The sequence below is a fragment of the Staurois parvus genome, unplaced genomic scaffold (assembly GCF_062004578.1).
Source record: "Staurois parvus isolate SC_StPar_1 unplaced genomic scaffold, SC_StPar_1.0 ptg000147l, whole genome shotgun sequence".
NCBI classification, from domain to species: domain Eukaryota; kingdom Metazoa; phylum Chordata; class Amphibia; order Anura; family Ranidae; genus Staurois; species Staurois parvus.
Window position 1 is genome coordinate 20419129 of NW_028317943.1, and position 23386 is coordinate 20442514.

A 23386-nucleotide genomic window follows, 5' to 3' on the forward strand; every position below is an offset into this window, starting at 1 on the left:
AAATGTATTGCTACTTGTTTTTGCTAAAAAAAAAATAAATCCCAATACGTGTAAATTAACTGGTTTACGTGAAAGTTATAGCGTTTACAAATGGCGGTATATACACTGGAATTTTATTTATTTATTTTTTTATACTAGTAATGATGGCGATCAGCGACTTATAGCGAGACTGCGGCGGGAATTCCGACACTGGGTGGGAACTAACTGCCACTGACATACCCTGTGACACTAATACAGTGATCAGTGCTAATAAATAGCACTGACACTGTACTAATGACACTGGGCAGGAAGGGGTTAACATCTGGGGAGATCAAAGGGTTAACTGTGTGCTATTTTACATTTTGTGCTGTGTGTGTGTTAGGCTTCATGTACATGAGCAGCTCCTAAACTCGAGTTTTGGAGATTTTGGCATCTTTTTGAAAATCTCTTAAACTCAACTCCATAAAGGCCTGTGTGTTCATATACACATAGGTTTTTGGCAGAGTTTAGGAGCTGCCACGTTTTAGGTGAGGTTAAACCTCTCTGTCCTGAACGAGGAAGAATCATGTTCAGGATAGGAACATTTTGACCGCTGACTGTGGGAAACCGCAAAACGCGGGAAAATCGCGGTTCTGTGGTTGCTGCATTTTGCCGTGATTGGCGTTTACCCGCCGGCGGTCAGGGGTACATAGAGCCTTACTAGGGAGACATGCTGCTTTGTGTTTCTCTGTTATGCATCATGTCCTTTCTGGCAGGAGACAGACCTGTGTTGTTTACACACAGGTCTCCCCCCTGTCCACTTTGCCCGATGAATCTCTGGCTGGAACTCGGTGATTTACATCCCTAGCCACCACCCTCACGGAAATGCAAATCACATATATACGTGATTTTGTGCAGCCCTGCCGCCCTGTAGCAGTACTTCTACTATAGGGTGGCAGGCAAGCGGTTAAAGTGATACTAAACAAGCACTGTTTAATTTACATTATCCTTTCTATTTCTGTATTTGGATGATGACACTAATTATTTTAATGAAAAATATCGAAGTACCTTTGTTCCTAGTTGATATACGGCTGTCACATGTCCCAGCTTTTTCGCAGCCTGTTTGCAGGGAAACAGTGGCAGGAGGAGCTTCTAGTCCTCTGCTGCTGGTCAAATGTTAAAAAAAAAAAAAAAATCCTTTGGTATGCAGAGTAAGAATAAATAATTGCATTAAAATATTTTTATATCGTCATACAAATATACATTTTAAATCAACTTCACATATAGAGAAAACATTGGTTTTAAAATATTGACATATACTGATAAGCATATTTACATCAGGATGCTTTATTTATGTTTATTTTTAATAGTTTAAGAATAAACGTTGTTTCCTTGACGTTCTCTTCAGTTAAAAGTGTTGTTAGATCTCCACCTAGAAAATCTAGTCATTCATCAAAAAATGAAAACTGTGAAGAGGAGAGCTTTGAAGATCTGCTTTTAAAATATAAGCAGATAAAACTTGAACTTGAATCCATTAATAAGGATGAAAAACAAGCTCTCAAAGAACAGCATAGTAAAGAACAGCATAGTAAAGAACAGCATAGTAAAGAACAGCATAGTAAAGAACAGCATAGTAAAGAACAGCATAGTAAAGAACAAGAAAGTGTTACGGAAACCACTGTAGAAACCCCTGTGAAGGAAGAATGTCCTACGGGTGATGCGGTGAATCTGGAGCCATCTGTGGAGGAGAAACCACCAGTGAAGACTTTCCAGTCCTTTGAGCTTAAACCTCTTAGACAAAAATTAAAACCTATTACTGACAAGAAGAAACAAAGTATTGAGGAAGAATCCAGCTCGGTTGTAATTACCAGTGACCCTGAAACTCCTGAACCAGGTACAGTAGTGCCAATACAGGTTTGAATAATTTTTTTTTTAGCTGAAGAAGGCTGTGGTAGTTTCCCTGTCATAGTTCTTGTCTCTCCTTCCTTAATTGCAGTATGCTTTCTTCTTTCAATTCTATATTTATATTAGTAAAAAGGTCCTCGGGTGAATTTTTTGATCATGGGATTTTTTTTTTTTGTGCTAGCCATAGAAATAGTTAAGACATGGGAGCATGATTGCCACGATATCCTTGTCTACACAGTTCCCAAGGGAAGAAAGAAGCTAGTATGTTGTAGATTTATAGGCAAATCTTTTTCTTTCTTTTTTTTTTTGTTTTTATTTTCTATGGAGTAAACGAGGTTATAACCCCTGTCAGGTGTTTTATCCTGTTGGGAAGAATTCCCTTTACTTGCTGTCCCAAAGCCCCAACAGAAAGCGAGAGAAAATCCTTCCATGGTTAATCCCTGATTGTCACCAAAATCAATAGAACTGGAAGATTTCTCCTCTTGTTCTGTTCTTGTTACACAAAATTTGGGACTTTCTTTTCTTTTTACTTTTGGCGAGAACTGTAAATAACAGAGGGTGCATATACATAATGGCGCTCAGACGCAATACAAACCTGGCAGGTATTGTAATCCCTCTCCACTCACTATTCAAGACTTTAAAAAAAAAAAAAAAAGTTTTGCCTTAAGTTTTATACTATATATATAAATCAAAATGTGACATTTTAGATATAGCGTGTTCTAGGAAACAAGTAAAACAAGTCATTGAGTTACTAATACTATTAAAATAAAGCTCTAAAGTATGCTGTAATCTTCAGCTGTCAGAATGGACACAGCATATCGTAAGTAATGCTAGCCAAAAACACATAGATTTCTCTTGCTCAGCCCATGGACTGAATAAGTGAAAATGAATGCAGTATTAAACCCAAAAGCAAACCTTTTAATATATTGCAGCTTACCAATTCTTAGATGTGATGGCTGCATTAGTTTTCTTTTTTGACCTTTTTTTTCTTCTATGTTCGTCGAGTGATCTGGTCAGTAACAGTCTGTTGTTTTTCAAAAGAACAAGCTTCCTTCCAAGATATTTCCGTTAGAGATGAGACAAACAACTTACCACTGAGAGGGGTGCTTATAATGATCAGCTTCTATTCTATTTATGTAAAACCTTTATCCTAAAGCTATTGCTGTAACTGCTGAAAGAGTGGTAGCTGGAGCTCAGCTTCAATTTGTTACTGTATCTAAATCTGCCAGTGCATCTGATCCCCCCCCGAAAAAAAAAAAAAAAAGTCTGACAGTGTTGCTGTCCAAAAGGTTTCCCTTGTGCTCTTTCAGCCAGAGTGGAGGCATTCTAATACAAGAGGTATGTTACTAGCCAGATCACCAGGTGAAAACTGAGGGGAGACAGCCAAAAAATACTTCGTACTTCATATGTGGAATCTTCACTGTCCGCTATTGTACTTTGATGGCTGCTATGCCCACTGCTGTTTGAAAACCTAACTATGACTGCATCTAAGGTGATGGAGTGACTGTTCAGCTGACAATTTTCCACCCAGTTCCTTCAGTTTTTCAATCGGTTTGTTGAGCCAGGTGATGCTGACAGGGGCAACACATGGGTCAGAATCTGGCCAGTTGAGCAAGAATCGTCCAAAATTCAAGCCATGTATGACCAGCTTAACGTGCTTTCTCTGCTTCCTCTTTCAACAGGCATATTTAAAGGATAAGTTCCCCTTTTAGAAAAAAATAATAAATTCACTTTTGAAGTTCCTCTTCATGTTCAGCTTTCTAGCAGAAGCCTGAAGGTTTTGTGCCAATATTGACTGGTATTTGGAACTGTTCATAATTCCCTCTACCTTGATTAAGGCCCCAACTCCAGCTGAAGAAAAACAGCCCCAAAGCATGACGCTGCCACCACCATGCTTCACTGTGGGTATGGTGTTCTTTTGGTGATGTGCGGTGGTGTTTTTGCGCCAAACATATCTTTTGGAATTATGACCAAAAAGTTCAAGCTTGGTTTCATCAGACCATAACACATTTTCCCACATTCTTTTGGGAGACTTCAGATGTGTTTTTGCAAAATTTAGCCGGGCTTGGATGTGTTTCTTCGTAAGAAAAGGCTTCCATCTTGCCACTCTAACTCATAGCCCAGACATATGAAGAATATGGGAGACTATCACATGTACCACACAGCCAGTACATGCCAGATATTCCTGCAGCTCCTTGAATGTTGCTGTAGGCCTCTTGGCAGCCTTCCAGACCAGTTTTCTTCTCGTCTTTTCATCAATTTTGTAAGGGACATCCAGTTCTTAGTAATGTCACTGTTGCGCCATATTTTCTTCACTTAATGATGACGGTCTTCACTGTGTTCCATGGTATATCCAATGCCTTGGAATTTCTTTTGCACCCTTCTCCTGACTGCTACCTTTTAACAGTGAGATCCCTCACACTTTTCAGATATTTATTTGTAAAAAAAAATTGATAAACCATTTATCATTTTCCTTCCACTTGACAATTATGTGCCACTTTGTATTGGTCTATCACATAAAATCCCCAAAAAAATACATTTACATTTTTGGTTGCAACATGACAAATTGTGGAAAATTTCAAGGGGTATGAATACTTTTTCAAAGCACTGTAAATTTCTCTTTACGTGGAATGGAAAAATCCTGATATTTGTTGTCCAAGCACTTGTTGGCCTTCTGTTTGAAAATTTTGTGCAAAAGTGGTCAGTTTCCACTGTGGATTGTCCATTGGGTGGATTTTTAACAAACGTTTACTATACCTGTCTTCAAGGACCCAACTGATAAGTAGTTAGAAGCCTTTTTCCAGAGCCCTGTTCTCTTTGGAGGGTCCAGCCCCTTTACCTGATATTCGCTTTCAATTCCAAGATCTCTTTAGGTGGCTCAGACCATCTTCCGGTTCCTTTGTCCCTCTGTGCACAAGACAACAAATGACTTTATGGAGAGTACAAAATCTTACTTTTTCTTTTTTGTTAATGCAGAAGGTTTTAAAGGCTAAGTTTGGTGTGTGTGTGCGTGTTTTTAATAAAATCCAGCTCCCCTATTCACCAATATACTATTAACGTACCTCAGTTGCAAAAATAATCAAGCTCTCTTTAACCTGGAGAGTTATGCCTTACTTTAGACCTTGGTAGGTAAATTTCTTAGAAAGCTTTTTCAATTCCTGGAATATAGACAGAGGAGTCAGTAGGACCCTGGAAGCAGATTACCAGCTGATCTCATTAGCACACAAATCCTGCACTGACCTCATTAGTGCACACCCTTCACTCATCAATTATTTTTTTCACAGCATCTCCAGGATCTCTCCCCATGTGCATTTGCCTGGCTACCCCAGCATCCCTTCAAATGGGCTCAGGCCGCATGCATCCCATGGGACACCCCTGATGTAATGCAAGGGCCTGCTTGATTGGATATAGAGTGATTGGATAGATGCTGTGTCGTTCTTTTATACTGTTTTGGGAAATCTAAAGGAGATTGCACAATCGGATTGTATAGTGTATGGCCACAATTATACACGTAAAACTAAATAGTTGCACTTTCAGTGTCATTAATTAACGGCACAGAAACCAGCACATATTTTGCCACATGAAGAAATGGGTGAGAAATGCAGCAAAACGTGCAGTAATAAATGCAACTCGCATCACAACAAAATGTTTTATGAGCTACTTTGTCACGTGTAACTCAGCCTATAGATGTCAATGGGATGCCCTATGTGTGTCACTGCAAAAATGAGCCAAGAAACATGCGCTCCCTCTACTGTGTGTATGGGGCCTGAAAGTGAAGTAGGTGCATTTACACAGAACAAAGAGGCTTCAGTCACATCTGTGTGTTTCCCGAAAGCATAGTGATCTTCACAGAAAATGCGTGCTTTGCCATGCGTTTCAGAAACACGCTGCAATAGTGCATCATGTTTATGCTGTCATTACATGTTAAAGGCACCCCAAGTGAAGCAAATGCATCAAAAACTTCAGTAATACACCGTGCTTCGCTCCAAAAAAAAGTTCTGGAGTTTTTCTGAGGCAATTGTTGCATGTATAGCAGCCCATTCATGTGAATGCCCTATGTGTGACGACTGAAAACGCTCCAGAACATGCAGGAATGTGAGTCTTCACTACATGGAGATGTGTACAGGGCCTGACAACTGAGTGTCTCCATCCACTCCCTACTATGTACTTTTATAAAGATGGCCATACACTATGCAATCTGTACAATTGCCTTTAGATTTACCAGAACTCTAGAATAGGACACACCTGAACAATCTATTCCATTTGTATCAAATCAGACAGGACCTTGTACTGCATAGCTGAGGTGTGGTCCAGAGTGGTGAACACCCTATCAGATCCTCTTCTGTGATGCAACAAGGACATGAAGGCTTCATAGAGGTGGCCTATAGGAAGTGAATGCTGAGAGACCATCTACAGGAAATTATGCAATCTGACAATCCTTTCAAAATCTTACAAAAACTGACAAAAAATTAAATGTCCTGTGGATGAGGTAAGTGACAGAAAAGCCCATTGGGATGGCTGGGCCACAAATGGCACTGGAAACGCTTCTATTTATTAGGAAAATTCTGTCTGAAAAGGTTAACTTCTCCTTTATTGTCCTAAAGCATTATTTCTAAATAAACATTGAAGCTAGGTAAAATGCCATTATGTGCATTGCTAGAGTTTTTCTGTCATTTCTGATTTTTTTTTTTTTTTTTCCAGAACTTGATAAAATTGATCAGACAGTGACCCCTGAGAGCAGCACTACAGATACCAAAAATGAGGTATGTCTTTATTTCTAGAATTGATAATAATGAACAGAATCACATGTAACATGCCTGGCTTAACAATATTCCCTTTTTATACACATTTTACCTTATCCAAAGTAACTAAACAGTAAAGGACTGAACTGCAATATTTTAGGTGTGCTGCTTTTTCAACCAAAATTCAGCTCAAGTTGAGGTCTAAAAGCTACAGTTGGTTGACATATATAAACACGTCAAACAGAGTTTTCTAGGTTCCTCTTTTGGCCCCTTTCACATGGACGTTCTGATCCGGTCCGCCTGCCTTCCCTCTCCTTCCCTATTTAGTTTGTATTTACTTTTTTTCTGTTGGGCCAAGGCCCTGCCCCTGCGTGGGCATTATTTGCACCTTTTTTTTGTGTGCACTGATTGTTAAAACCAATAAAACAGATCAAAAAGCTCACTGCTGCAGAACAAAACTGACACCTACCCACATTCTGAGGGTTCATTTAGGTGTGCAAAGAAATTTGAGCGCCTATTAATACAACCTCATTTGTTAAAATACATCAATGGCGCGGTTTTAAAAAGCACCTGCCAGATGTCCGCTCCGTGTTGATATTTTTATTGTATGGATTTGTGTTATCTCGGCTAGTAACACTTTCTAAATGCATTGTAAAAGCCATAGGGATGTTTGTGACATGTTTGCAGTGCATTTAATATTGAGACCAATGGAAGCATTTGGGAAGTGGCAAAGCCGTGCAAAATACACGACTCGGGCCAATTTTGATACGATGCAATGCTAATGCAACCATGTGAACAACACTGCAATGCACACAATTTTGATAGGCATTTGTGGAGCTTCAAAAACACTCATCAAATGCCCGTTATTGAAGTTAGTGTAAACTTAGCCTAAAATAGATCATTTTAGTGTGCCTGCAGTGTGAGTAAGCCCCAGAGAGTGAATCTCCTTAACTCGAATACAGACAGCAATAAAACAGTATATGTGAGAGTCAACCTCTATTTGTTTGGTAAAGATGGATAGAGAAACTGCTACTTTCACCTTCACTCCTGGCTGCAGAAACCTTCAGCAGTGAATATGGAAAGGTCATGTGCCACCTGTCAGACATGTTTTTAGTTCTGTACTGCAATGGATCCCCAGCGCACTCACAGCATTGTCTGTACTCCAAGAAGAGTATTCTTCCTCTAGTCATCTTCCAGAAAGGCACTCCTGAGAGATGACTAGCTTCACCTGACAGGAAACACAATCAAAAATTGACAGAGTTTAAATTCTCTGCCCTCCACCCCATCCACACTCCTCAGTTTTTTTAATTGGGTTTCCCTGCAGCAAAACGTGTTTTTTTTTTTTTTTTTTTTTTTTTTTTTTTTTTTCCCTCTGTAGACCTAAGGCCTGGGGCTGCAAGGTCCCCCCCTCGGGGGAGGGCAGTCTGTAACCGGGTTCACTCACTCTAGGGGTCCCAGTTGATTGGAGCTTCCCTGGCACAGTGGAAGTGTCTGGCTTTCCAGGGATGGGCACCCTTCCTCCCTCTTCCGGGGCAGCGAGGAGGCATGTCCATGGGAGGTGGCTTCTGGCAGGTATGAAGACTTCCGGCCAGCATGTTGAATTACGCGGCACACCCCTGTGGGGTGACTGCGGTGCAGTCCGCTATTAGTTCTTCCAGAAGGCAGGTAGGAGAGCCCAGGGTCCATGGGAGCTAGGCTGCAGACCAAGCCTTTCTCTCAGTAGGACTTCCGGTGAGGGTGGGATTTCCGCCTTAAAGATGGCAGTGCCAGTCGGCGCTTCCTTCCTCATGAGGCCAGTGAGGAGCCTCCAGGAATTACCCTTGGGAGCGTGCACCCAGGAGCCCGGCAAAGGTGACGCAGTCCCAAAGGACCCTGCTAAGGGTGAAAGGCGAGGCAGAGGCTGCAGTCAGTGAGAAGACAATGGGCGGTGAGTCAGACTCGGCTGGTGGGGGAGAGGAAGGTGGCAGAGTACACCCACTCCCCTACAGGTGTACCTGGAGGGGTCGGGGATGCTACCCAAGAGAGCACCCACAAGACACTTAAGGCTAAACCCATCCCCCCCCCCCCCTCCAAACTGTGTGGTTATTGCAATGATAAAGCTCTGGAAGAGCATGCCGGACCCACAAGTTGTCAGGGAAAGAAACTTCGGCAGTAATGAAGGACTTTTTGTCGGTGCAAACAGAGATGTTGGCCACCTTACAAACCTTCAAGACAGCTCTAACATCCAGAGAGGTGGATACTCGGTGATCTAGGGAGGGCTCATCTGCAATAGATCTTCATCAAAAGCCACTTGAGCAAAGAAGCAGTGTGTGTGTGTGTGGGGGGGGGGGGGGGGGTTGGATTTGGGTCCTTCATGCTCGCAGGTCACAGAGGAGGAAGACCTAGAGGAAGCCGATGCTTTTCACCAAAGCTCCCTGGAAGAGGGGGAAGATTTGGAAGGTGATAGCCAGGCTAGCGAGGATTCTAGACACCTTTTTGTGGCAGATGATATGGAGGGGTTCCTAAGTGCTATTTACACCTCAGAGAACATCCCAGAACCACCAACACAGGTCTCGGCTCAAGATAAGATGTATAGGGGGTTGGTGAAACCGCTAACTAGGGTACAACCCGTACACCAATCTCTCAAAGATATTGTCTTGAGAGAATGGAAGGATCCAGAGAGAAAGTTCTTAAAATTAAAGACCTGGAAAAGACTGTACCCCTTTAAGGAAGAGGAGGAAGATAAATTCTTTAAGACTCCCAAGCTAGATGCTGCATTATCACAAGTGTCTAAAAAAAAAAATATGACCTGTCCTTTGAGGATTCAGGTAACATCAAGGATCAGATGGACCGTAGGTCTGAGCCTGGGAGGCCAACGCAGCTTCTATGGCCCCAGCTTTGGCAACAGCTTGCATCGCTAGGAATTCTGATGCTTGGATGCATAGAGTAATTGATCACATCTCTCTGGGTACCAAGAGAATAAGGGGGAAGACCAGACAGAAGAGGTGTTAGAATCCATTGAAGTGGTCAGTAAGGCAGTTGCCTTTGCAGATGCTGCGGTAGAGATGGTTAGGACATCGGCTAAGGTGTTAGCGTTTCTCAACTCAGCCCGGAGAGCAGTGTGGGTTAAGATCTGGGATGGCAATCAGACATCAAGAGCTTGACTCTGTGGTCTGCCCTTTGGGGGTTTCTTGCTGTTTGGCTCAGGGCTGGACCAGGTGCTATCATGGTCCGCCAAAAAGGGGAAAAAATTCCCCATCAAGGCCAAAAAGGATGAGGGGAAGACGTTTTTACGAGCCCTTAATCGGAGCCAGCAAAGACTTAGGCAGGGCTCTCCCAAGAAATGGGCCAATAAGTGGAGACAGACCTTTTTTTTCAGGCTCTAAACCCACCAGTAAGGATCCCAAATGACATAGATCTCATGGTGGACGGAAGGCTATCAAGGTTCCTCCATCAATGGGGGAAGATTTTGGAGAGCCCGTACATCCTGCAGTTGATAAGGGAGGGTTACTAGCTGGAATTCTCTTCGCTCCCCCCCTCATGCCTTTTGTGTTTACTTGTCCCCCTAGAGACAGGACAAAGGCAGAGGGCCTCTTTGGGAGGGATCAGGCACTTAGCAGATCAGTAGGTAATTGTCCCTGTGGTGACGGACCAGCCTGTACGGGTGTTTTATTCCCATGTCTTTGTGGTCCTGAAGCCTTCGTGGAAATTCAGTTTGATCATAAACCCAAGAAGGTTGAATAGGTTCCTGCTGTACAAAAAGTTCCAGATGGAAAGTATTTACAGTGTATGGAAACATCTGCTCAAAAGAGTTTTGACCTCAAGGACGCCTACCTCCACGTTCCCATCACCTGAAATACCAAGCCTTCTTAAGGTTCACTATATTCACAGAACAGGGGGTCAATCATTGGCAGTTCGAGCCCTTCGGGCTGGCGGCCAGTCCAAGAATCTTCACCAAAGTCCTGGCTGAGGTAGTGGTGTATTTACACCTTCAGGGGATTTCCCTCATCTCTTACCTAGACTATCTGTAGATCTACAGGTTCTCACAGCAACAATTCCTGAGAGACCTGGAAAAAGTGATCTTCACCTTGGAGGTTTTGGGGTGGATTGTCAATCGGGAGAAGTCCTCATTGACCCCCTCCCAAACCAAGGTGTTCCTGGGGTATGTAGTGGACTGCAGAGTCCAGAGGCTCTTCTTACCCCAAGAGAAGACCGAAAAGGTAGTGGGGGTCATTTCCAGGTTAACGGCTCCGGATTGCTCCTGGGGGCATATCATGAGAGTCCAAGGACTCATGACAGCTTGTATACCGACTATTGAGTGGGTACAGTTACATTCCAGGGAGCTTCAGTTCTTCCTTCTGTCCTCCTTAGGGCAGGAAAGCTGAATTCCTGGACGAGAGGGTTTCTCTCCAGGAGAATGTAAAAACAACTTGCTGAGATGGCGGCCCAAGCCTCAGAATCTGGGGGAAGGAAGACCATGAGCTCACTGGGACCCAGTGCGGGTAACCATGGATGCAAGCTAGTGGGGCTGAGGGGCTCATCTAGAGGACTGACAAGCCCAGGGTCTGAAGGAGCCACACCTAAGGGGGACCGCCTTTAATTACATGGAGTTGCTGGCAGTAGGTCAGGCCTTGAAGTCCTTCGAAGACAGGTTCGGGGGAAAATAAGTCAAAGTTCTGTCAGACAATATGTCGACAATGGCATACCTGAATCCTCTGGGGGCAACAGATCCCGGAAGCTCCTAGACCTAGCTCAGGAGGTTCTAGGATGGGCGGAGAGTAGGGTTTTTTCGGTGTCCACGGTCCACATAAAGAGCTTGGCCAACGTGAAAGCAGACTTTCTCAGCCGATCGTTAATCCACCAGGGAGAGTGGAAACTCAATCCTGAGGTCTTTTTGCAGCTTAGTCTGGTTTTTGGAAGCTCAGAAATAGACCTTTTTTGCCTGCAGGAAAAACCGGAAAGTGAGGCGTTATTTCTTCATGGCCTGGGAACAGGGGTCCGAGGGTATGGACATGTTAGCACAGAAATGGGATTTCGAGCTGACATATGCATTCCCCCCTCTGGCATTGATCCTGCTGGTGCTACAAAAGTTTAGTCAGTCAAGCTGCAGACTGATCCTGCTAGCTCCATGATGGCCAAGAAGAACCTGGTTCGCCACTTTGAAGAGGTGGTCCGTGGCTCCGCTGCAGTGTCTTCCAGTCAGGATCTTCTCTTTAAGGGGCCAACTCTGCACCACAATCTGGAGTTTTTTCACATAACGGCTTGGCTCTTGAAAGGGAGGTCCTTAGAAGAAGGGGGTGTTTTGGGAGGGTGATAGACACTCTTCTCAGTAAGAAACAGGTTACTAGAAAGATGTACGCCAAGGTGTGAGGAGTGTTTTTTTTTGTTTTTTTGTTTTTGTTTTTTTTAGTTTGTGTCAGGAGAAGGGGGTTTCCCTTCCTACGGTCCCTGTGGTGTTAGACTTTCTCCAGGCAGGGGTGGATAAAGGTATAGCTGTAAACACCCTAAAGGTGCAAGTGACAACCTTATCGGTCTATTTGGACCAGAGACTTGCGTCGGAGCCCCTAGTTGAGAGGTTTTTGGGGGCCAGGGAAAGAGTGACCTCCATTAAGATGCTTAATTTTTCGGCTTGGGATCTGACCTTAGTATTAGAGGCTTTAATCAAGCCAACATTTGAGCCAGTGGCAGATTTCCATTAGGGTTTTATCTTTTAGCCTACCTAAAAGATAAAACCTTCAGAGCCTGCCGATCAAGGAACCCTTCCTATTGGTATTAGAGGCTTAGACAAGATCCTCTTTATTTGCCCAAGGTGGTATCACGGTTTCATAGACCACAAGAGATTGTCTGTCCTTTTTTTTTTTTTTTTCAAAACCCTAAGACATAGAGGGCAAAGTGGTTTTTTTTTTCATTTTTTTTAGATGTCAGGTGGTGTTTGCTGACATATTTGAATAGAGTAAGTGACTTCAAGAAGTCGAGTCACCTTTTGATTTTGTTTAGTGGCCCGAGGAAGAGACAGCAAGTATCTAAACCACAATATCTAGATGGATCAGACAAGCCATCTCCTTCGCTTATGAGCAGTCGGGTTTCAGTTCCTTTACACCTGAGGGCTTACTACTAGATGGCTGGCGACCTCTTGGGCATTTGTAATTATCTGTTATTTTTCCTAACTATTTTATAGGGTTACAATTTGCAGGATCTAACAAAGATTGTTTTTTTCCAGAACCCTGTCAGAGAGGAAGAGGAATTGTCGGAGCTTCATTTGCGTCTTTTGGCTTTGCAGTCTGCAAGTAAAAAATGGCAGCAAAAGGAACAATTGGTAATGAAAGAGGGGAAGGAAAAACTATCAAAGGGTAAGATAGAGCCTCAGAAAGAGAAGATTCAAACAGAGTCCCAAAAAGAGAAGGTCAGGACTGAGCACCAGAAAGAAAAGGCCAAAGCAGAGCCTCAGGTTGAGAAGGGAAGCTCAAATTCCATTACATCACGTAAAGTCAACAGTGCTGCTTATGCAGGTAATTCAGTCTGAACCTTCTATTGATGTTCTATTAGACTTTGGGCCCATGGTACATACAGTAGTAAGTTAATGCAGCTGCACACTGAATAGTTTGCTCTCTTATAGCAAAACAGGCGCTCAGAAGACAACAAACAAAAGCATGGAAAAAGTTGCAACAACAGAAAGCTGAGGAAAAGCGCAGAGAGGAAGAGGAGAAAAAGAAACAGGAAGAAGAAGAAAAAAGAAAAAGAGAAGAAGAAATAAGAAAAATTCGAGACCTTTCCAACCAGGAGGAACAGTATAATAGGTTCATGAAGCTTGTAGGAGACAAGACTAAACGGTGCAAGGTGTGTCTTCAGTATATTTGATGTAGGGGAGCATAAGCAATATCACAGGTCAGGTTTTGTTTACCAAATGGTGGGGTGGGACCAAGGGGTTACCTAAAACATTATGGTAAAAAAAATTTATCTTAGTCATACAGTACTGGGCACAGGAGGAGTCCTGGACCATGGGGTATATGCTGCTACCTTCAGGTGATTGGACATTGTGAAAGCTGTTAGGAATGCTTCCCCCTACCTTCCCCATGCAACCTCTTATAACCTCACCCAATATTTTCATTTTTCTTTAGTACTTCCATCAATATCCAACTGCTTGTGGCCTTGAGATCCTGGAAATTTTTTCTCTCCTCTTCCTGGGAGGTGGTAATGATTGATGCCATCCTGTTAGGCTGGGGCAGGATCTACAATTTCCCAATGGTCCAGGGCACCTGGTCCCCACAAGAGTTGATGCTCCTGTTCAGTATTCTGTCACGAAAGCCATAACTCTTGTACTGGACCCCCCTTCTACCGTCACATATTAAGAGCACAGTTGGACAACTCTACAGAAGTAGGCTGCATAAACCGCCAATGGGATACCAGAAGTTGGGTAGCTCCGAGTGGTCAAACCTGTTACTCTCTTGGGCAGAGAACCCTTTTTCAACACCCATGGCCACCTACATACTGGAAATTTGGCGGGTGGAATTCTTGACTTGCTTGTATTTAATTTGCCTATAAATGGCATACCTTAAAGTATAGGACACAGGTCCTTCTCCTCTGTTCCCTGTGGGTTGGGTTATTAGAGGGGGCCATGAGGAGCATCCTTGGCAAAGCTTTTGCGAGGGTCCAATCACCTGAAGGTAGCAGTATATAAAACCATTTTGTCTATGACTACTCATCCTGTGTCCTGTATTGTACTCAAGAAATGCTATTTAAAGGTAAGTCAACATCCCATCTTACTATTTATTTATTTTTTTTTTAAATTCAGTCTTTCGATGCAGATCAGAAACGATCTGACAAGCTGGAGAGCTCTGGATGTGTTTACCAGTATGACAACTATGAAGAGGTTGCAATGGACACAGACAGTGAGACAAACTCTCCAGGTAAACTTTACTTCTCGTAGGATAGCTGGGGAATGCTGATGTTTTTGCAGCCTCCAAGACAAGAAACATACACTATAAAGTGACCTGTTTGCTCCAAATGCTCCAGACTATCAGTCATCCTTGTTATGCAATTTTATTTTAAACTTTTTTTTACATTTATTTAAGTTGAATATTTTACTCTCCTTTTTGTGTTTGATCTCTTGCCTCAACAGCTGGCTGTAGAGAGCAGAGAAATGGGACTGAGCCAGTGAGTGCTTCTGCTAGTTGCTATTCTACACCTCTATTTAATCAACAGGAATAAGTAGTAGTTTTTGTAAAATGTGAAGGTGATTTTAAAACCTTGTGCCGGTTTGTTCAGACTATGGACATGAAAATATTTACATATTCTTAACCTTACAAGAAATGTATTTCCCCCCCCATTATACTTACCAATACTGCATCTGTCTCCCGCTGGCTCTATGGGTGAGAACTCTGCGATCACTTGACTGCTGATCATTGAGTTCTTTCCGCTCTGAGCAAAGAGCATGACTGTCAGTCACCGCTCTCTGCTTGGCCCCCCCCCACCCCATTGCACTCACTGGAGCTCTGGGCTGTGGAGGGGGAGGGAGTAGCTGGCTCAGGCTCTCTAGAGCTCACTGAGAACCTGCATCAGGTGCCATTCCAGACGCTGGGGTGGATCTCAACTTTGATGTCGGGATCTTTCCACAGCCTGAACTGGCTGAGTGACGCCAGCTGACAGTGGACTTTAGCCCGCTGTTCCTTGAAAACAGGTTACAGGACTGTCGATTGAACTGCACTCCTGTAATCCACAGAAGTGCAGCCAAATGAGCTTTGGCTGTACTTCTTTTTTAATTCCCAGTGCTGTTTAAACACTTAATGACTACCCGCAATGTACTGAAGATGGGTGGCCGCTGTAGGCAAGGCCTACCTGCCTACTTCCAGGTATCAGGCATGCTTCTACACTCACTGTGATTGCATACAGCAGGAGCCTGTCAACATGTCCTGACCAGTCATTTAGGGCGGGGACCTGCTGATCAGCTGTGTACAATCACAGCCCCGAGCTCATGTTGACATTCAGCACAGAGCTCTGTATGCAGGGAAGGATCTCTGTGTTTCTCATCTCTGCGAAGCACCTTGTTTGCCCTAGATGTTAACCCATTCCCAACCAGTGTCATTAGGACAGTGACAGTGCAAAGTATTATCACTGATCACTTTATTAATGTCACTGGTAACATCAATGGCAATTAGTTTGTATCAGTTTGTCCTCCACACTATCGCAGTCCAGTAATAAGTCGCTGATCACTGACCTTAGTGGTATAAATAAATATTCCAGTATGTATACCATAGTTTTGTAGGTGCTATAACTTTCATGCAAGCCAATCAATGTACACTTACTGGGATTTTTTTTTATCAGACTTGTAGCAGAATACATATTTGTTAAAATGTATGAAGAAATGTGATATGTTTTATAGCAGAAAGTGATATAAATTTTGTTTGGGTACAGCGTTGCATGACCACACAATTACCAGTTAAAGTAGCACAGTGTGGTATAGCAAAAAAATGGCCTGGTCATGAAAGGGGGTAAAATCTTCCAGGGCTCAAGTGGTTAAAACTGCTTTGGGGAGGTATCTATTCTTCTCTGTACCATTTCTAAATGGCACTGGAAATTGGGGTCCCAGTGGGGTTTCAGGTAAGACAGTGACATCAATAAGCTGAAATGATGCTTCTACAGATTGCTCCATAGACACGTGCTGTTAACCACTTACCCTCCTGAGGATTTACCCCCCTTCCTGACAAGGCCATTTTTTGCGTTATGGCGCTACGTTACTTTAACTGACAATTGCGCGGTCATGCAACACTGCACCCAAATTAAATTTACGTCCTTTTTTTCCCACGAATTGAGCTTTCTTTCTGTGGTATTTGATCGCCTGTTTTTTTATTCTTTGCACTATTAAAACAAAAAAGACTGACAATTTTGAGAAAAAAAACAATATTTTAGACTTTGTGCCATTAAACATGTCCAGTGAAAAAATTTTAAAAATCAAATTTCGTCAAATTTATGCCAAAATATATTCTGCGACATGTCTTTGCTAAAAAAAAAAAAAATCCCAATACGTGTAAATTGGTTTACATGAAAGTTATAGCATTTGCAAATGGTGGTATAGATACTGGATTTTTTTTTTCTCTTTTAGTAATGGCGGCGATCAGCGACATTTTAGCTGCACTGCGGCAGACATTGACACTGACTTGGTGTCACTGACATCCCCAGTGACAGTACAGTGATCAGTGCTAAAAGAAACCCTGACACTGTACTAATGGCACTGGGCAGGAAGGGGTTACTATGAGGGGCAATCAAAGGGTTAACACTGTAGGGAGTTTTTTTTACTAGGGGGGCGGGGGTGTGTTATTCACTGTAAGCACACTGCTCTGGATGGTTGTGCTGTGCACCGCCATCCAGAGCAGTGTGCCCAAACCAACAGGGAGGAAGACTGTTAGTAAACAAAACCGTCTTTCTCTCCGTCGGAGATGCTCAGTAATTTCTAGCCGGGACCCGGTGATTGACGGCCGTGAATAGTGGCTCAGGTAGGGCTTACGTGACTCGGGCACGCCCCCTGCCCGGAAATGCAAAATTGTGTGTGTATATATATATATATATATATATATATATATATATATATATATATATATATATATATATATATATATATATATATATACACACAGTGGGGATCGAAAGTTTGGGCACCCCAGCTAAAAATTTGTATTAATGTGCATAAAGAAGCCAAGGAAAGATGGAAAAATCTCCAAAAGGCATCAAATTACAGATTAGACATTCTTATAATATGTCAACAAAAGTTAGATTTTATTTCCATCATTTACACTTTCAAAATAACAGAAAACAAAAAATGGCGTCTGCAAAAGTTTGGACACCCTGCAGAGTTAATATCTTGTACTGCCCCCTTTGGCAAGTATCACAGCTTGTAAACGCTTTTTGTAGCCAGCCAAGAGTCTTTCAATTCTTGTTTGAGGTATCTTTGCCCATTCTTCCTTACAAAAGTCTTCCAGTTCTTTGAGATTTCTGGGCTGTCTGTCACGCACTGCTCTTTTAAGGTCTATCCATAGATTTTCAATTATGTTGAGGTCAGGAGATTGTGAAGGCCATGGCAAAACCTTCAGTTTATGCCTCTTGATGTAATCCCCCGTGGATTTCGAGGTGTGTTTAGGATCATTATCCATTTGTAGAAGCCATCCTCTCTTTAACTTCAGCTTTTTCACAGATGGCATCAAGTTACCATCCAAAATTTGCTGAAATTTTATTGAATCCATTTTTCCTTCTACTCGTGAGATGTTCCCTGTGCCACTGGCTGCAACACAACCCCAAAGCATGATTGATCCAACCCCATGCTTAACAGTTGGACAGAGGTTCTTTTCATTCAATTCTGTGCCCCTTCTTCTCCAAACGTACCGTTGCTCATTCCAGCCAAAAAGTTCAATTTTAACCTCATCGGTCCACAGAACTTGTTTCCAAAAGGCATCAGGCTTGTCTATATGTTCATTTGCAAAGTTCAAACGATGATTTTTGTGGTGAGGACGTAGAAGAGGTTTTCTTCTGATGACTCTTCCATGAAGACCATATTTGTACAAGTATCTCTTTATAGTGGAATAGTGTACCACAACTCCAGTGTCTGCCAGATCTTTCTGGAGGGATCGTGCAGTCAAACGTGGGTTTTGAGTTGTCTTTCTCACAATCCTGCGAGCTGTTCTGTCTGATATTTTTCTTGGTCTTCCAGATCTTGCTTTAACTTCCACTGTTCCTGATGACTGCCATTTCTTAATTACATTCCGAACAGAGGATATTGACATCTGAAAATGCTTTGCTATCTTCTTATAGCCTTCTCCAGCTTTGTGAGCGTCAACTATTTTCAGTTTCAGTTTTCTAGACAACTGCTTAGAAGAACCCATGGTGCTGATTGTTGGGGCAAGGTCAGATGAGTCTGGGCATTTAAAACCTTTGAGATTGACATCACCTGGTCTTCCCAGACGATGATTGAGAACAATCCATGACACTGGCAGGTCTCAGCTTTGCAAAGGGGGCAGTGCATGCTATAAATTCTGCAGGGTGCCCAAACTTTTGCAGACGCCATTTTTTTGTTTTCTGTTATTTTGAAAGTGTAAATGATGGAAATAAAATCTAACTTTTGTTGACATATTATAAGAATGTCTAATCTGTAATTTGATGCCTTTTGGAGATTTTTCCATCTTTCCTTGCCTTCTTTATGCACATTAATACAAATTTTTAGCTGGGGTGCCCAAACTTTCGATCCCCACTGTATATATATGTGTATGTGATTTTGCGCACCCTGTTGCCCTGTAGCAGTATATCTGTTATAGGGCGGCGGGGAAGCGGTTAAAGTGAATGTAAACAATATGCTTCTGCATAGTGTTTATATTGAGTGTAATGACCTCATAAGTCCCAATACTACACTTCTGTAAGTCAGTACAGCAGTTGATCGTGATTTTAGTGATCTGTTGCTGATGACAGATGACGACAGAGTCTCTTACCTGCTATATCTTAGACAAACTGAAATACAGTTTCCTTGTAATGCCTAAAAGTAGCTAGTTTTATCCCTGATATCCCTCTTCACAAATCTATGGTGCATTACTGCTTGTTGCATCAAGGTAGTGTTGAATGGGGTCTGCCAGCGCACTAAAACCGGACCATATCCGTTTCATTGCGGTGCACTGAAATACTGGGCCTAAGGTCTTCAAAATAAATGGTACTAATTGTGCATTCTGCATTACCATGCATTTTGGTTACCAAGGTGTGAGGCCATCTTTAAATAACTTCTGTGTTTTTTGTAGTCCCCCCACTGAAGTTCTATGTATTGCATGAGCTAGGGTCAAAGTTGAAGCCATGGACACAGTCTTGGCTTAAGATCTAAGGTCAGTTTCATTTTGAATAAACTGGATAAATAGATTAAATAGGTTCGATAAACTAAACAGCATAAAGCCTGTTGTCCACAGGAATAACAAAAAAAAAAAGCCACGATTGTGTATTGTCTTTCGAACAAAGTACACCGCTGCGTAATGGTCAGTAATACAACGATGAGTACAGTATCAAAAAATAGACCTACAAACATTTGATGTTATTTACTCACATATACATGTATAAATTGCAACACTGGCAACAAGAAGATTAAAGAAGATTTCTACACATGTACAGGTATATGCATACGTGCACTTTTGCAAGGTCTTTACTAGAGATCTTTCTGTCAACAAGATCCTAAGATCAGTAAAGTATTATGCCCTGATGCTAGAGCCCTTAGACAAGTCCAGGATACAAATGCTGTGTGCAGGCCAGCCAGTGGAACAATACTAGTCTTGCAGTATGGCACCACCACCGATCAGCCATAATATTATGAGCACTGACAGGTAAAGTGAATAAAACTGATTAACTTACTTGATCATCTGAAATAAGGTGGGAAATATTAGGCAGCAAGTGAACATATTTTTCCTAAAGTTGATGTATTGAAAGCAGAAAAAAAGGGCAATGGCCCAAGAAAGGAAATTCGGCAAACTGGTAAGGGGGTTATGGGTGACCAATCCTCATTGATAAACGTGGGGAGCGAAGGCTGGCCCGTGTAGCTCTATACAATAGAAGAGGTACTGTAGCTCACACTGCTGAACAGTTAATGCTAATTCTGATAGGTGTCAGAACACATTGTGCACCACAGTTTTTGCATATGAGACTGCGTTACCACAGACTGGTCAGGATGCCCATGCTGACCCGTGTCCATAGCCAAAATAGTCTAAAATGGACTGGCGAGCATCAGAAATGGGCACTAAAGCAATGGAAGGAGTCTTTGAGGTATTGATTTGGCCTCCAAATCTCAATTCAATTGAGCATCTGTGGGATGTGCTGGAAAACATTGACTAGTAAAGCAAATTATTCTAGGACTGTATTAATGATGAAGTGCAAAGTAAGCTTTACTTGAGCTAGTTTACAACAATCAAACCTCCCTGGGGTGTTCTTAATTTTTTTTTTTTTTTTTAGGTACCTCACCAACAAGACTACATTATTCTGCTTGTAGCTCCATGGGACATTTACCCTCCGCATTGTGTGTTACAGATCAATATCCTTCAGATATATGGGTAAGTCCTATTCTACTGTATAAGTTGGTCTTGCCAGTAGCTTTGTTAAAAGTATTTGACCGTGCATTTGGATTTTGGTTTACTTACCATTTCACTATACTGGCATGTCTTGAAAATACCTAAAATCACAAATGGTCAATGTTTGTAAGCTTGTTGCACTTTTGCTAGACATCTTGGTCTGCAAGTAAACATGAAGAAAATATAAAGATGTGCATATGTAACACCAAACTCTTACAGTAGTTGTGGCAATGCCTCTAAAGGACAGGTTCAAGGGCTTCTATTCAGACCTGTTTATGGTGCCAAAACACAATAGGGATTTTGTCCTATCTTGGACCTCAAATTCCTGAAGAAATCTCTTCAAATTCCAATGTTTTGCATGGAATCCACAAGGTCAGTTATTGCCTCCCTGATAATAGGGGAAAACTTGGCAGCCATAAATATCCAAGATGCCTATCTGCATATTCCCATTTTATCAGCCTTATCAGCTCTTCTATGCTTTGCAGTAGGAGGTAATCCCTTCCAGTTCCACTGCCATTTGCCTCTGCTAGATTATGCACAAAGGTCCCTCCTTCTATTCTTGCCCTTCTAAGAACTCTCAGCATCCAAGTCGCAGAAGACCGCCGCCTTCTGAAGGACTTGTCTCCCTTTGAGCCATCTGAAACATCCAAGGACTTTGGTTGGGTGAGCAAACTTCAAAATTTTGTAATCCAGCCTTCTCTTCCCTTGGAATGCTTGAGCCGTCTACACAACAGTATTACTTCCAAAGAAAAAACTGCTTTGAGACACCCCTATGTTATATTTGAGAATTCTGGGTCTCATGGTGGTCTCTTTTTGCAGTTGTCCCATTCACCCAGTTGTATTTGAGACATCTCCTCCAACACAACATCTTGTTTGCATGAAACAAGCAGGCTCCTTCAGCCAAACTAACCATGCTCCTGTCCAGCCAAGCAAAGAATTCCATAGTTTGGTGGATTTCCAACCCAGCCTTATCAATGGAGAAAGTAGTTTGTCATATCACTAGATGGTGATAATGACAGATTCCAGTCTTTCAGGCTGGGGAGGAGTGTTCCAGTCCGTCACAGTTCAGCAAACAATGGTGACCAAGGGGATACCAAGCTTCTCATCAACATCCTTGTGCTCAGAGTGATAAGGATGGCACAGTACTACCCCCTTCTTCAGTGTCTAAATATAAAATGTCATGTTTGTGGCCTACATCAATCACCAAGGACCAGGAGTTATGCAGCTTTGAAGGCAGCAAGCCTTGTCATCTCAAGGGCAGAGAAACACCATCCAGCAATCTTTGCTGTCCACATCCCAGGAATGGACCATTGGATGGCAGATTACCTCAGCTGTCACACCTTGACAAAGAGGAATGGGCCCTTCACCCTAACATGTTCAGCCTTATATGTCTGAGATGGAGGACATCAAATGTGGCTATGATGGCCTCCAGATGCAACCACAGATTAGCTCTGTTTGTGGTCAGGACCAAGGATCCCTATAGCATTGGTATCCGATGCTTTGGTAATTCCTTGGTCTCCAATTGAGTCTAATCTATGCCTTTTTTTTTTTTTTTTTTCCCCCAGTGCTAATGTTTTCTTGGCTGCTCTGCAAAGTAAAGGAAGAGGAGAAACTGTTGAGTCTTATTGCATCAAACTGGTCCAGAGGGACCTGGTGCACAGATATACTCTGACTGGTAGGAGACGACCCCTGGCCCCTTCCGAACAGGCCAGACCTGCTTTCTCTAGGTCCCCTATTTCACCCTATTCCAGTCATTCATTCCTATATTGCTGAAAGCAAGAAAAGTCACTTACTGAAAGACCTACTATTGTACCTGGAAATCCTTCCTTGTCTGAAGTGAACTATGTAACTTGCATTCTGGCTTTTCTACAAACCGGACTTGACAAGAACTTGTCCTTTCATACTCTAGAAGGACAGGTTTTGGCCTTTTTCTTTTCCAGAAACCTCTGACATTGCTTTCCTTGTTAAAACCTTTATTCATGGTGTATTTTGGATCCGCCCCTGTTGCAGCACCATGTGTTTCCTTGGGACCTTGGTCTGGTTCTCTCTGCTCTTGAGAAACCACACTTTGAATAAATCAGGGAAATCCCTCTAAATGATGTCTGACGTTTCTCTGACCTTGCTGTCCTCTCTAGGGAGCCGTTGCTCATCTTTCATAAGGACAAAGTATTCTTGTGCCCAAGGCCATTCTTTCTTGCTTAGGTTGTGTCCGTCTCCTACCTCAGTGAAGACCTAGTCCTTCCCTCTTCATACTCTTCTCCAAGGGTAATTACTCTTCACTGCATGGACCTAGAGCTATTAGTCTACCCAAATCAATAGTTAATGTCAGACAAATTCCCTTTTCACCCTACCACCAGGTCCTCAGACAGGACATCCTATTTTCAGATCCACCATTGCTCGGTGTATAGGACACTTCATCACTGGCGCTTCCAAACCAAAGGAGCAAAACTACTCTGCTTTTATGCGTTCACGTTCAGATCGGTGGGTATTTCTTGGCATTCCAACATCTAGCCTTTGTTGAACAACATTGTAAGGCTGCCATCTGGTCCGATGTTTTATACCTTTACAAAGTTCTAACAGGTGGGCATCCGTTTTTCTAATGGTGCAGCTTTTGGCCACAAGGTTCTTGCAATGGCAATATCTTGTTGAGTCTGATGCTTGTTGGGCCTGTTGTCACAGGTTCTGTTTGCCTGGATATTGCCCACCCATATCATTCATTGCTTA

General features: G+C 42.5%; 1 protein-coding gene and 1 pseudogene across 2 annotated transcripts in view; both read left to right on the plus strand.

The window, feature by feature from the left end:
- ZFC3H1 (zinc finger C3H1-type containing) overlaps positions 1 to 23386 on the plus strand; it is a 109970-nt gene that overhangs the window by 11635 nt on the left and 74949 nt on the right. For both annotated transcript variants that reach the window (XM_089674102.1, XM_089674103.1), the window contains exons 2-7: positions 1367 to 1852; positions 6565 to 6626; positions 12805 to 13093; positions 13201 to 13421; positions 14377 to 14491; positions 20547 to 20644. In XM_089674102.1, the coding sequence (XP_089530228.1) occupies positions 1367 to 1852; positions 6565 to 6626; positions 12805 to 13093; positions 13201 to 13421; positions 14377 to 14491; positions 20547 to 20644 (1271 nt within the window). The remainder of the gene's footprint in view (positions 1 to 1366; positions 1853 to 6564; positions 6627 to 12804; positions 13094 to 13200; positions 13422 to 14376; positions 14492 to 20546; positions 20645 to 23386) is intronic.
- LOC149464797 (uncharacterized) lies at positions 8717 to 9970 on the plus strand (annotated as a pseudogene).